Source organism: Aspergillus puulaauensis, chromosome 6, assembly GCF_016861865.1.
Source record: "Aspergillus puulaauensis MK2 DNA, chromosome 6, nearly complete sequence".
Taxonomy (NCBI): Eukaryota; Fungi; Ascomycota; class Eurotiomycetes; order Eurotiales; family Aspergillaceae; genus Aspergillus; species Aspergillus puulaauensis.
Genome location: NC_054862.1, coordinates 180,428 through 194,308, shown reverse-complemented (window position 1 = coordinate 194,308; position 13,881 = coordinate 180,428). Strand labels below are relative to the sequence as shown.

At 52.4% G+C, this 13,881-nt stretch overlaps 9 protein-coding genes across 9 annotated transcripts; 7 read left to right on the top strand and 2 right to left on the bottom strand.

The window, feature by feature from the left end:
* Nucleotides 1-36: 36 nt before the first annotated feature.
* On the top strand, nt 37-1,347 carry APUU_60073A (putative voltage-gated K+ channel beta subunit (KCNAB); the record flags this gene model as incomplete). Its single annotated transcript, XM_041706877.1, has 6 exons — nt 37-131; nt 189-211; nt 267-333; nt 380-467; nt 521-1,072; nt 1,123-1,347. 6 exons carry the CDS (start codon nt 37-39, stop codon nt 1,345-1,347), a joined length of 1,050 nt encoding a protein of 349 aa, XP_041559219.1.
* Nucleotides 1,348-1,554: 207 nt separating this feature from the next.
* APUU_60072S (uncharacterized protein) lies at nt 1,555-3,781 on the bottom strand (the record flags this gene model as incomplete). Its single annotated transcript, XM_041706876.1, has 4 exons — nt 1,555-2,754; nt 2,801-3,277; nt 3,334-3,361; nt 3,411-3,781. The coding sequence occupies 4 exons, from the start codon at nt 3,779-3,781 to the stop codon at nt 1,555-1,557; spliced, it is 2,076 nt and encodes a 691-aa protein (XP_041559218.1).
* Nucleotides 3,782-4,175: 394 nt separating this feature from the next.
* APUU_60071A (MDR family MFS transporter) lies at nt 4,176-5,983 on the top strand (the record flags this gene model as incomplete). Its single annotated transcript, XM_041706875.1, has 3 exons — nt 4,176-4,313; nt 4,371-4,777; nt 4,831-5,983. The coding sequence occupies 3 exons, from the start codon at nt 4,176-4,178 to the stop codon at nt 5,981-5,983; spliced, it is 1,698 nt and encodes a 565-aa protein (XP_041559217.1).
* Nucleotides 5,984-6,708: 725 nt separating this feature from the next.
* APUU_60070A (uncharacterized protein) lies at nt 6,709-7,008 on the top strand (the record flags this gene model as incomplete). The annotated part of the gene is made up of 1 exon (XM_041706874.1): nt 6,709-7,008. One exon carries the CDS (start codon nt 6,709-6,711, stop codon nt 7,006-7,008), a length of 300 nt encoding a protein of 99 aa, XP_041559216.1.
* Nucleotides 7,009-7,124: 116 nt separating this feature from the next.
* Nucleotides 7,125-8,201, bottom strand: APUU_60069S (thioesterase domain protein; the record flags this gene model as incomplete). The annotated part of the gene is made up of 1 exon (XM_041706872.1): nt 7,125-8,201. The coding sequence occupies one exon, from the start codon at nt 8,199-8,201 to the stop codon at nt 7,125-7,127; it is 1,077 nt and encodes a 358-aa protein (XP_041559215.1).
* Nucleotides 8,202-8,503: 302 nt separating this feature from the next.
* On the top strand, nt 8,504-9,982 carry APUU_60068A (uncharacterized protein; the record flags this gene model as incomplete). The annotated part of the gene is made up of 1 exon (XM_041706871.1): nt 8,504-9,982. The coding sequence occupies one exon, from the start codon at nt 8,504-8,506 to the stop codon at nt 9,980-9,982; it is 1,479 nt and encodes a 492-aa protein (XP_041559214.1).
* Nucleotides 9,983-10,176: 194 nt separating this feature from the next.
* Nucleotides 10,177-12,225, top strand: TOK1 (potassium channel family protein; the record flags this gene model as incomplete). The annotated part of the gene is made up of 3 exons (XM_041706870.1): nt 10,177-10,478; nt 10,522-10,660; nt 10,708-12,225. 3 exons carry the CDS (start codon nt 10,177-10,179, stop codon nt 12,223-12,225), a joined length of 1,959 nt encoding a protein of 652 aa, XP_041559213.1.
* Nucleotides 12,226-12,479: 254 nt separating this feature from the next.
* APUU_60066A (uncharacterized protein) lies at nt 12,480-13,001 on the top strand (the record flags this gene model as incomplete). The annotated part of the gene is made up of 2 exons (XM_041706869.1): nt 12,480-12,710; nt 12,753-13,001. 2 exons carry the CDS (start codon nt 12,480-12,482, stop codon nt 12,999-13,001), a joined length of 480 nt encoding a protein of 159 aa, XP_041559212.1.
* A 33-nt stretch (nt 13,002-13,034) lies between these two features.
* APUU_60065A (uncharacterized protein) lies at nt 13,035-13,863 on the top strand (the record flags this gene model as incomplete). The annotated part of the gene is made up of 2 exons (XM_041706868.1): nt 13,035-13,265; nt 13,312-13,863. 2 exons carry the CDS (start codon nt 13,035-13,037, stop codon nt 13,861-13,863), a joined length of 783 nt encoding a protein of 260 aa, XP_041559211.1.
* Nucleotides 13,864-13,881: the final 18 nt, after the last annotated feature.

Here is a 13,881-nt window from a genome sequence, read left to right as displayed (position 1 = left end):
ATTTGATTATCGACCATACCCGCGATTCCTATTAAGATGGCGTGGCCCAACAAGAACAAGGATATGTTATACCGCCGTGTTGGCAACTCCGGATTGCATGTTTCAGCGCTGGGTCTGGGAGGATGGCTAACGTGAGTTGCTATCCGTGATTGATTGTAAGAATGTGGTCTAACTGAGGTTTTACGTAGCTACGGAGGCCATGTCGACAACGGTACGCCCCCATATTTTGAGTCGGACAAGGAATGAAGCTGACGGATCGGCTTCAGAGGTCACATTTCAATGCATGAAACAGGCGTATGACTGCGGAATCAACTTCTTTGACACCGCCGAAAGGTAGACCGACTAGTTCCTCGAAATGTACGAAGACTGATGATTCAAGTTACGCCGGAGGCCAATCCGAGGTCGTGATGGGACAGGCAATCAAGAGATTCGAGTGGAAGCGAAGCGACATAGTCATTAGCACCAAGGTGAGTTCGCAGACTCAGCACAATGGTTTGGGCGTAAAATAACGTTTTGTCAGCTCAACTGGGGCCTGGCCAACGGTGAAATCCTGATCAACAACCACGGGTTATCGCGCAAACATATTATCGAGGGTACCAAAGCGTCGCTTGAACGACTTCAACTAGACTATGTTGACATCATCTACGCCCACCGGCCCGATCGATTAACCCCGATGGAGGAGACGGTAAGGGCATTTAACTTTGTGATTGAGAAGGGATGGGCCTTCTATTGGGGAACATCGGAGTGGTCGGCGGATGAAATCGCAGAAGCTTGTGGTATTGCTAAATCACTGGGTCTGATTGCACCGATCGTGGAGCAGCCACTGTACAACATGCTAGACCGCGAGAAGGTCGAAGGCCAGTACCAGCGGCTGTATTCACGATTCGGGATTGGTCTCACAACATTTTCACCATTGAAGATGGGTCTACTCAGTGGGAAGTATAACAACTCATCCGCTCCTCCTCCGGGGTCGCGATTCGCAGAGAGCAAAGATAGTTTCGCCCGCGGCGCACGGGATACCTGGGATAGTGACCAGTGGACAGGCAACGTGCAGAAGATTGCTGGGATACAGGTATGTTCGAGCATCCCATACGACCATAGTACTTTACTGAAACTTGGCAGTCATTGGCGGACAAGCTCGGGGTTAAGCTGTCGCAGCTCGCACTGGCCTGGTGCCTGAAAAATGAGAATGTCTCGTCCGTGATTACTGGAGCGTCGCGCGCAGAACAGGTACTCGATAACGTGAAGAGTCTCGAATTGCTGCCGAAGTTGACGCCGGAGGTCATGGGAGAGCTAGACGAATATCTCCAGAACAAGCCCGCTCAGGATCCTGCGAGGCAAGGTTGACCGCAACACGTTGGAATGTCGACGCGAGGTAATGGCAATCCCGCAGAAAAATGAAAATTTAGAATGAAAATTTGCACAGTCACTCAAATCCCGCGAGGCTACTTCCAGAATCTCAGTCATCCCGAAGGCTTGTCATGTTCGTAGCGGAAAGCTCCATCATCCCGTCGCCATGTGGTAGCGCTTCGATGGTACTGCGCAATGCCTCAACTACATCCCCCAGTTTATTAGTGACCAGTCGGACGGACTGAGGATATTAGTTCCAGGCATCTGGGCCGGTAAGTCAAAAGGCATCCACATCTGAGGTCCACCGTATACGCCGCCCATGCCCATTAGCGACAGCGGATCGGGCAAAGGCTGGTTCATCGAAGTCGGCCAGGCAGCGGAGGCACTACCCGACGGCTTTTCAGCGGCCTGGTCTGCCTGGCTTTGAGCTACCAGCTCCCTTCCTATCGTTATAATCCTTGGCGTGGCTGCTTCTTGCCCAGCCTGCCTCAACGCCGACTCGGTTGCCTCCCAAGCCTGAAAAAGGACAGCAGTCATCGCGCTGATAAGCAGCCGTGGGGACATGCGACGGAGCAAGTGCGTGCGAGCTTCAAAGTTGTCACTCATGGAGGCCCAACACTTCCCCGAATGTTGGCTAAGAGGGCGCCTCCGCAAGTCTTGTAGAATATGAATATAAGCCGGGAAAGGGAAGTGGAAGTGGACGAGCCAAAGGTACCGGCTGGTTGACGGATTTAAGAGGATTTTGGTATCGCAATTGATCATTTCAAGCGCAAGGGAAATGGCCGTGTCGCGCTGGGCCGCGGTAGAGCTTCCAGCAGCATAGTTGGAATAATAGTCAAAAAGGCGACATTTCGCCAACATACCCCGCGTCATCCAGAGCGTCATGAAATGAAGCGGGTTCTCGGGGTTCAAAAATTTAAGGTATTGCTGCACTAGCACGCTTTCTAGTGTATCCAGTTCACTAGCTTCTGGGTTGGAGCTGTCGCGAACGTCCTTTGCAATAGCCTTGAGGGGCGGACACGTAAAGTCTAGGTGAAACGAAGAGTTCCGCAAAAAGTCGCCCATCACGCCTCGAACGACGACGAATACGGCCTCTGATGATTGACCCTGGGGCTCAGGTACCTCCTTCATCTCCGGTCGTAAATCAAAATCGTTCACATTGCTGGGAATCTTGCAGTCCCAAAGGGGAGTGAGAGTCGTGGTTTTGTAGGCCGCCATCTCTGCGACTCGCGTATCAAACAGAACCAAGGCCCACCAAAGCCTTCGACGCAATTCCGCTTCCAGCGGAGGATGTCTAGAACAAGCGGACTCGCTATGAAGTCCCATACGTTGGGCCGAGCGGACTGCGATGCCGAGCATAGATGATAATGTTCGAGGGTCCCCAAGCACAGGTCGCAAGGACACCTGGCATTGTCAGCGTATAACAACAGCATCGAGCCAAATGACGTACCAAGTAGAAGTATAGACCAGTCAAGCAATCGAGCTTGTCAGACCGTAGAAACTCACAGCGTATCAAGGCCTCACGGCAGCTACCCTGATACTGAGCGAGAAGTTCTTCTCTTGGGGCACCAAGCAGAGCCTGGCACTCGTCGTTCATTAGACTCCCGATCGCTATGCAATATATGCCGAACATTAAAATCTCCAGCTGAGGGTTAATTTGCTTCACGTTGGTGATGGCCTCGACGATGCGCGCTTGTAGGGTTGGTGTATGTGTGATCTTGAGTAGTGGATCGACGTTGTCAAGATATACCTGCCAGAGGCGGAAAATCTGTGACGGCTCCGGGTGCTGCGATGAAAGATCGATTTGGTCGGCCTTGCCGCCAAACAGGGGGTCGCAGAGCCCAGATCCCTGGTCCCATGCTTTTTTGACCACCTCCTCGGTCATCGTGGGTGGGGGCGAGTCAGCCTCCTCGTCAGATTGGGGACACTGTTTCAGGCGTCAACACATTTGATGGAAAGCATTTGGGTCTCGTTCAAACATACCGTTTGGTTCATCGCATTCCAGAAATCCCTATCAGAGGTTAGCAGTCTGTGATGGAACTTGAGGAAAGAGCTTATACTTGGCCTCATATGACCCTTTTGACGGATTTGGTCGAGGTGATGCAGAGCACGAAGGCGACTGCCAGTGTCCTGGTTCAACACTCAGTCTCTTTTGCCGTTCGGCGCCCTCCTTTGACGGTTCACCATGGAGCGGGTTGAATTCAATATCATGCCGCTTGAGGAGAGTCTCGTATTGGCGTACTCGGTCTAGCAGCTCACGTTCCGGGAACCTACGCTTTCGACGACGCGGGAGAAGGCCAGCAGGAACACACTGAGCTTGAGACTTGACGCAATTCGTGCAAGGAAATGAGCGATCACATCTAACCTTACGTTGCTGGCAAAGCACACACGACAGCACGCGGGTAGACTTGTCGGGGTGAGAGTCAGACATGATGCACGCCGTCCGGGTCCCAAAGAGATATTAAATGAGCCCAACGGAAGAAGGAAATTGATGGCACCGAGAAATATGGAAATGAATAAAGAGACCACGGAGTATAAATAAACGAGGGACGGCGAAAGCTGATGGAAAAGGACGAAGAGAGGGCCGTCGGCGGAGATTGGAAACGCCCGAGAGGGATGACTCAGCAGGACTCTCGGGCAGTAGAAGCGTCCGAGATAAAGCAACGACTCCAACACAACACAAACAACAACTCAAACCCCCGACAGGACTCCGGACTCGGGAATTCAGTCTGAATCGTCAAGATGGATATAAATATTGGCCAAGATCCCAGTCATGGATCAAATACAACGAAAACAATCATTTCCCCTCCCCAAGCTGAATCACCATGTCTTCTACCGACGAGACCAAGCCAGCCCAGCAGCCAGGCGACTCTGCCGAAGCTGAAATGGATTTCCAACCCCTGTCTCCTAAGTTCTGGTTGATTATGCTGGGCGTTTATCTATCAATGTTTCTAGTTGCATTGGTAAGTGGTCCTACTACACCTTAGCGTCATTGGCCGTGGCTGATATCCAAACCCTAGGACCGGACAATCATCGCCACTGCAATCCCAGCCATCACCGACGAGTTCCACGCAATCAGCGACATCGGTTGGTATGGCAGTGCTTACATGTTGACGGCTGCCTCGTTTAACCCGGTCTTTGGCCGGGTCTACCAGCTTTATTCAACGAAATGGACTTTTATCTCCTGCATTATCGTATTCGAGGTCGGCTCAGTTATCTGTGGAGCGGCCCCGACCTCCACGGCATTTATCATCGGACGTGCAATTGCTGGAATAGGTTCGGCGGGAATCTTCACCGGATCCATGATGATCATCGTCGCGCTTGTGCCTCTGCGCAAGCGTCCTATGCTCACCTCCATTTCCGGTATGATCTTTGCGGTATCATCTGTGGTAGCCCCAATTATTGGTGGCGCTTTTACGGACGATGTGTATGTTACCCATTCTACCTAAATAATGGAACCTTCTAACTGACTATATATAGCACCTGGAGATGGTGTTTCTATATCAACCTCCCCATCGGAGGGTTTACGCTGGTCGCGGTGCTGCTCTTGTTCCAGTCCCAGGCTCCCCCGGCTCCACAGAAAGGTATCAAGGCTCAGGTTAAGCGACTTGACCCACTGGGTGTTTGCCTCTTCGTTCCTTCGATCATTAGTCTCATCCTCGCTCTTGAATGGGGCGGAACTACCTACGCCTGGTCAGCGCCGACAATTATCGGCCTCTTCGTCACGTTTGCCGTCCTCTTCGTGGCTTTTGTTGTGCTGCAGGTCTTTACTCCTGAAACGGCGATGATACCAATGCGCATTGTCCTGAACCGCTCGATCGCTGGTAGCATGCTATTCATCTTTTTGTTTACTGGGGCCATGATGTCCATTGTATACTACTTGAACATCTGGTTCCAAGTCGTCAAGGGAGACTCGGCCACTCAGGCCGGACTCAGCACCATTCCTCTGGTCTTGGCCTTGGTCATCATGGGAATTTTGTCAGCTGCGGTGACTCAGCGTATTGGGTACTACGTCCCGGCGATGCTGGTCGCTCCCGTTCTCGCTTCTGTCGGCGCCGGCCTACTCTCGACGATGACACCGAGCTCCAACCACAGTTACTGGATGGGCTACCAGGTGCTCTATGGCCTGGGAAATGGCTGCGGCTTCCAGACATCCAACCTGTCGGCACAGACTGTGCTTTCCAAAGCGGACGTTCCAATCGGCATGGCACTAATGTTCTTCATGCAACAGCTTGGCGGTGCCGTCTTCCTCGCCGTGGATCAGAATCTGTTATCTACAAAGCTCGTGCAGCGTCTTTCCAATGTCGCAGGGCTGGATGCTCACGCTATTGTGAACACAGGTGCGACTGATCTCAGGAAAAGTGTCCCTGCAGACCAACTCAGCACAGTTGTCAACGCCTATAACTATACGCTGTCGCAAATTTTCATTGTCGCGGCTGGCCTTGGGGCTGCTGCCATCCTGGGTGCGGTTGCTGTTGAATGGGTCAATATCAAGACCGTGAATCAGAATGGATCAGACAAACAATCTACTGGTGGGAATGGCAGCGAATCTGAAACGGAACACGACCTTGAAGCTGGCCGACAGGAGACCACCGATAAGAACTCCGCATCCAAGGAGAAAGCCGATGTTTAAGCGCCATCCGCTTCTCCCTTACTCTCATCTCCATGTATACAAATTAATTATTTACTAGATAATTGGCGTTAATATAAACATTGCAATGCTAATGACGCGGTTTTACTTCCAATCCATTGGCTTGTCACATTGGTCTGTATGGGCATTGTGCAGGTATGGTTAGCGGTATATATATTCTCACCCCGTTTAACACAAGCCCAAGTAAACAAGCCCAAGTAAACAAGCTAAGCCCAAGCACTTTAATACATACAGAAGATAGACCAATGGAAAGACAAAGCACTTTACAACAACCAAAATGGACTTATCTGGCGCAGAAAAGGCAGCGCGACCCGATATGGCAGGGAAGGCGCTGAACGAGGGCACGATAGCCGAGAAATACAGCCCTGGATTGGCATGTTCCTAGGTCATAGCTCTAGGTAGCATTCCAGCACCCTGGTTTCGTCTAGACGACTTGTGCTTTTAGCGATTGGGCTGCGTGGTTTCGCAAGGCGGAGCCATAAACGCCGACAATGCGAGCGATCAACATCGCCCCTTCCAGTGCCGCCCCGGTAAGCACTACGAGCCCCCCGTATTAAAACCAAGTTTTATAGTTAAGTTAGCGAGCTGAAACTAAGGTATGACTCAGAAAAGGCCCGAGTGTCATCCCCTCTCCGCGGCAATCTGCGCAGTGTCCGATGCTGTAACCACCCCCAGATAGAAATAAACCTATACCTATAACCATTGCCATGTCTCAAAACAACCTCTCCACTACTCTAGCGAAAGAGGCCGCCAAACTCGCCAAACTCTCGAGTCTACAGAATGGCCTCCCGGGCTCCATGCGTGCTATACCGGTCGCGGCGATTGTTGCTGGGGGCGTTATTGCCAGAGTCGCCGGAACGTCGAATGTGCTCGAGAAGCGAATGATCGGGGCTGATGAGATGATTGCGTTGGATAAACCGACGGAGGGAGACTTAGCTGCGACACGGAATACTGGGCGAGATCAGACCAGGCAAGATGGCGCAGGGAAAGGGAATAATACTTGTTGATTATCTGGAGTTTGTTGAATTATCTGAGTTGCAGGCGTTATCGGTGGCAAGGGCCGGGAAATGTATAATATACCCACTCCTCTCGAGACTTGAACAGACGAATAAAATTCTATAATCTATGCGATGAGACTACGTAACTTAGACTGAAAGCTATCTGCCTCTCTGATAAGCCTGTCAACCATCTCCGCAGTGTCTCGAGCTGACTGCTCTCCAATAAAGAAGAAATGATTCCCAGGCACAGGCAGACACAGTTTTGTCGGCGCAGACTGGACAAGTTCTAGCAACGATTGCCAGCTTGAAGACTCATTTGCCTTTCGCAATCCCTGTTTCCCGATCATCGACTCTAGACTGTAAGTTATTAGAAACCCCCAGCTTGCCCTGTCCGCCATCGCATGGCTGGCATCGAGGATGCTTGTCGGATAGAGAGCCGTGATGAAAGGGAGATTTGCAATATTTAGAACCTGCGAGTCCTCTTCATGGGAGATCTCATCGCGAACAAATCCACTCCCGTCGTATTTCAGACCGAGTCCGATTAAATTGATAGGAGTCGCCCCGACATACTCGCGGCGGTAGATGTCGCGAGGGATGATAGTGTGCCCGTTCAACTCCTCCATCTCAGAGAGCTGCCGCTCGAAATTATCCAGACGAGGAGGAACCTGGAAGTAGCCTGAATTTGTACAGGTCAAGCCCGGCATAGGTGGTCGGATAGTGGAAAACCCCGGGGTTGCAGCGAAGCTGATATACTGCTGGACGTGGAGGCCCAGTTCCTTTGCGGCGATATTGAATGGCACGACCATGCGACCTCCCATGCTCCACGAGATCAGAACTATTGATGGGTCCCCGAGATTCTTTTCGTCGATGATTTTCCTGGTTGTCGCCGCTGCCTGACGACCCCAGTCGCGAATCCTGAATCTCGCTGCAGTGGTTGGCATGATTTCGGGGTCTGTTTCCAGCGGATACGACAGAGACAACACCCCATATCCATTCTCCGATAGCCAGTGGCTTACAAAGTTGCTGCTTTTCGAACCGGAATGGCCGCCATAGAAGACCCTAGCGAGGTGCAACCCTCCAGTCACGCAGACGATAAGAGTATTCCTTTTATAGGCATTTTCCGCGCGAGCAGGCTGGTAGTGGTATATCGTAGGAAAGCCAGCGATGTTTTCAAGAGCCTCGCCGGGATACAAGGTGGTCATGTTGTATGAGAGGTGTTGGCTGATGGAGTTGGAGACGAGGTGAGATGAGATGGAGACAGAGGGGGTGTTCGGGCCTCGGGGACAAGAAGCGCAGCAGTTCCTGCCCAATAATATACAGAAGCGCAGAAATAGCATCAATGGTATGATACAACGGAAAAAAAGAATCTCGCCAATCGCTTTATTTCTATACATCGGCCGGTTCTTCGTCCCGATTATTAATTGACGCCTCCCCCGCCCATAAACCACGTTCTGCTACTCTGTACACACTGCTTGCTACACATCTCATTCACATTTCCGATAAAATGGCTCCAAAACTATTAAAAGACGGGACTGTGATCTCGTTCGACACCAAGACACAGTCTATCCGGGTGCTCCGACGAGCGTCCGTGCTGATCGTGGAGGACCGCATCGCCGCAGTCGAGGAAAACAGTGACGCCATCACCATCCCAGAGGGAACTGAAATCATCGACGTCGCTGGCAAGATTGTCTCGCCGGGTTTTGTCAACGCGCATGTGCACATGTGGCAGTCGGCGTATCGCACCCTGGGCCCGAATGTGACGCTTTCGCAGTATTTCGACTGGGTGAGCCAGAGCTCTCCGGGCGCACAATCCGCGTTCAGGGCAGATGATATCTACTTCAGTGCCTTGGAGGGGTATCTAGAAGGCCTACACGGGGGCGTCACTTCTTACGTGGAGCATGCGCACAACAACTGGTCGCCTGAGGTGATGAGGGCTGGCCACCGAGCGGCAGTCCACAGTGGTGCCAGGATCTGGTGGTGCTACGATGTTATCGACCACGATCGCTTTCCGATTGCCCAGCAATGGGCTGCCTTTGGAGACCTTGCCAAGTATGACTTTCCCCGCGTTCTTCCGGGCCTGTCGCTGGATGGCCAGGGGTTTACCATTCTCAATGGCGACGGAGCAGCCAGGGCCATCCTGCGCGAGAAAGAGGTATTGGGCCTCCAGGCCCTCACTGTTCATCATCTTGGAGGCCCGTGGCCACGTACGTTTCTCCCTGATCAAGTTGGTATCCTCAACTCATCCCTGACAGAGGGCAATACATCGCCCACCGCGCTGTGCGACCTGAACGAGTTGAACGAGGTTAATTTGCCGATTATTGTCTCGCATGCCCCGTTCCTGGACAAGTCGGACATGGAAACAATGCGGCGCGATAACGTTTTCGTAGCCCTAACCCCAGAGTCCGAATGCCACTATGGCCACGGCCAGGCTACTGGCCATGAGATCTCCGACCAGGCCTGTCTCGGGGTTGACACGACATGGACCTTCTCTGGAGATATCCTCAGCCAAGCACGTCTCTGGCTCCAGTTGGCGCGGCTCAGGAACTACACCAAGACTCTGGACACTGGGCTACTGCCGAATGCGAACCCGATGGCGGTGGAAGAGGCGTTCCTTCTCGCAACTCGCCAGGGAGGGCGCGCCCTGTGGAGAGACGACATTGGAGTCATCGCGGTGGGCGCAAAGGCAGACGTGGTTGTCTTTAACGGAGACAGTCCCAACATGCTCGGATGGAGCGATCCGATCGCGGCTGTGGTGCTGCACGCAAACCCTGGAGACATCGAGCATGTCATTGTCGATGGAGAATGGAAGAAAATGAATTTCAAGCTGGTCAATCTGGCCCGGCGCTGGGATGAAGTGCGCACTCGCTTTCTGGAGATATCAAAGCGCATTCAAGAGCAGCTCAAGACGCCGCCGCCTCTGCCAGACAGGCTCTGGGGTGTTGGCCAGTTTGGGGATGTGGAAAAGGTCTCGACTAAACTTTGAGCTCGCTTGCTAGATACACGCTGTTGAAATAGTCGATAATTAATAAATATGCTTTTGTTTGGGTCCGGCTGTCAATGTGGGGATCGTGGGAAACTCAACTGCGTCATGGGAAATCTCCACTCGGATGAATTGTAATCAACTGGACTACGCTCATATTCAGCTTGTGAAATATCCGTAATGGGAGGGACAGTGTAATGTCTCAAACTACAACCCTAGACCATGCGACCTCGTCCAAAAAAGCGACGGCCAGCAGGAAAGACAACTCAGGGTGGTCCAAGTTCACAAGCAAATTCCACATGAGGCCACCAGACGACGACGAGCCTCAAGACTGGTGGTTCGCATCCACTGCAATTCCCCTCGCTGCAGCGACTACCGGGCCTCTTGCCAGCCTCATGGCCATAGTGGCCTTGGTCAGTCCCTGGCGAAGTAATATTCTGTACGACCAGGAAGGTGTAGATGGTACCCCGGTACAAGTGGGGTTTGCGGATCCTCGATGGTAAGTTTACTATTATCATGATAGCTATATCTAACGTGGACAGGTGTGTCGCGCTGAATGCGACATCGCTTGCGTTTGGTATATTGGGGAATTTCTTCCTGCTGTGCAATTTCACCCGTCTAGTGCGGTATATCATTGCGCTGCCTGTGTCTATCTTTCTATGGATGGTGTCGACGGTCATAGTGGGCCTCACCTACATCTTCGCGGAAGCAAAGACTGATGTTTATAGTTGATCGGACTGACGGTGTCCATGCATCTCCATCACAGCCCTATCCCCCCTAACCAAACCTACTCCCAAGCCTACTGGAGCGCCGTCATCTCCGCAGTGCTCTATTTCCTCCTCTCCACGATCCTCATGATAAACATGCTGGGCTACTTCCTAGGCCACTACCCCCAGAACTTCGTCCTAACCAGCGACCAGCGAACCCTGATCCTCCAAACAACAAGCTCTGTAGTCTGGCTCGCCATCGGAGGTGTCATATTTAGCCACGTCATGGACATATCCTATGCAAACGCCGTGTACTTTTCCGACATCACGATCCTCACAGTCGGGTTCGGCGACATCACGCCAACAACTGCGCTCGGCCGCGGCCTGGTTTTCCCATACGCTGTTATCGGCATTGTCATGCTTGGTTTGGTTATCTCGAGCATTCATCGCTTTATACAGCAGATTGAGCGACAGGACGTCCTCCTCCACCATGCCGAGCGCAAGAGGAGGGCCGTGGTGCGGCAGTCTGATGGGACGGAATCAGGCGCGGAGATTGACTTCCAGCGGCGATATACGCGGAGGAAGCCAATCGTCAGCAGGATCCATGCGTTTACTTGGATAGCGCGGGGAAGCACACTCTCGAAGCTGACGCAGATGAAAGAAGAGCGGGACCGATTCGACGCCATGCGCGCCATTCAGACCGAGACGGTGCGGTATCGGCGCTGGATGAACCTTGCTATCAGTGTTCTGGTCTTTGGGATTATGTGGGCGGTTGGTGCCGTTGTATTCTGGGCGCTCGAGCACGATCTAACGTATTTTGAGGCGCTGTATTTTTGCTTCACTTCTCTGCTGACTATAGGCTATGGAGATATCACGCCTACTACCAACGCTGCAAGGCCGGTGTTTGTTGTCTGGTCTCTCCTGGCTGTACCGACGATGACGTCCCTGATCTCAAAAATGAGTGATACGCTTGTCGATGGTTATCAAAGGGTTACGAATGGTGTGGCTGACTGGACGGTATTGCCGCAGTCGGGCCAGTATAGCGCTGCGATATCGCAATGGTCTGGAACGGTGAAGCGTATATTTAGGTCGGCATTATCCGGTTCCAGCGAGTCTGACTTTGAGAGAGGGCGTCAAGGGGAGCAAACACAATCTGCATCCCACGTTAGACAGTCCTCCTCTCTGTCCCTTGAATCCCTCGCTCGATCTCCAAGGCCCACCACCCATAGACTAGGACAGCAGCTCGTTCTTGCAATCCAGAAAGCGATTAAAGATGCCGTCTCCGGGAAGCGCAAGAGATATAGCTATGAGGAGTGGGTCTCGTTTATCCGGTTGATCCAGTTCACGCACGTCAAAGGTGACGCAGACGGAGAAGACGGCGATGAAAGTATTCGTCTCGACGAGGATGAATATGGCCTGCTTAACTGGGACTGGATCGGACAGCATAGTCCCATGTTGACCGAGAAGACAGAGCCGGAGTGGGTTCTTGATCGGCTTTGCGAGAGTCTGGGGCGGCTTCTTGCTAGGGTTGAGCCGTGACGCTCTTGTGCTGTTACGTGATCAATATAATAGCTACTACAAACCGTATATGGTGCATTGCTTGTAGTATTCGTCTCATGATAGACACCGGCAGATTTCCTGCCGCAACCCTCGACACCTGTTACATGTCTGCAGGCCAAGAGCCAATGATGCTGGTGCGATCTCACCTGCATGATAGCCCGACATCTTCGGAGTTGATTCTGGCATGCCCCGCTATTACGCACATACCCAAACTTAACAGTCAAACCGCTGCAATGGACGAGCTAAATATAAAGCTTGGTCAGAATATCAACACCCTCAATGCCTATCTTGATGCATCAGAGCTACCTCGTCCCTCCTTCGATAGAGATACCCCGCCGGTTGTCCTTCCTCACGATGCACCCCCAGAAGTCCAGGATGCCCGACAGCAGATCATGGATGCCTCCCTACGTTTGTTTCGTCTTGCTGCTGGACCGAGCGAGTACATCAGTAATTTCCGAACAGGGGTAAGCCATACCCAGTTATCAGGATTCAGCTGACAAGAGCAGTTCAACGAGACGGCAGTGGTCCAATGGCTCGTACACTTTCAGATATTCGACATCGTGCCGACAGAGAAATCCATTTCGTATGCAGAGCTGGCTGACAAGGCTAATGTCGCAGTCGTCCACGCAAAGAGCATCATCCGCATGGCGATGACCAGTGGGGTTTTCGAGGAGCCCGAGCCTCAACAAGTTGGACACTCTGCCATATCGCTGTATATTCGGAATAATCAGCACGAGCGGACGCGCGCTTCATAGTTCTGCGATGTCTCTGTGCCAGCAGCAGCGGCCATGGTGTCTGCCCATGCCAAATGGCCGCAGAGTATGAGTAGAACGCACACGGCGCATAATGTCGCGAACAACACCGAGCTTCCGTTCTTCGAGCATCTAGGACAGAACCCAGATCGTAAAGCTCATTTCGAGAATCTTATGAAGGCTGCTGGGTCTGCGCAGCATCTTAGTGTCGAGCACACCATTGCGGGCTTTGACTGGGCTGGGCTGGGTGAAGCCACCGTTGTTGATGTATCCTGCCTGTCCATTTTTACCTTGTTTTTACTAAGATGACCAGATCGGTGGCTCAAAAGGGCATGTCTCTATCGCCCTCGCTCGGAAGTTTCCCTCTTTGAGATTCATTGTCCAGGACCTTCCTGACGTCGTTTCTAATGCCAAACCTGGTCTCCTCTCCCTCTCCGACGGCGCTGCCCTTGAATCGCGGATTACATACCTCGCTCACAACTTCTTCGATCCCCAGCCTGTCCAGGGAGCGGCCGTATACTTGCTCCGCATGATCCTGCATGACTGGCCGACGGAAGATGCAGTCAGGATCCTCTCCCAGCTTGTGCCGGCTCTTGGGAAAGACTCTCGTATTATAGTAATTGATTCTGTGATGCCTGACCCTGGATCTGTGCCACTACAGAGGGAACGGATGCTACGCGCACAGGACCTGACTATGCTGCACAGCTTTAATGGCCAGGAGCGCGCAGCGGAGGATTGGAAGGGGATATTCCACCAAGTGGATGAAAGACTGCAGCTAAGCGCGATTAAGCAGCCTGTGGGGAGTGATATGGCATGTATGGAGCTGGTCCTGACAGAAAGCGAGATAAGAGATGGTGTTGAGTGAATGTTATTGGCGAGATTG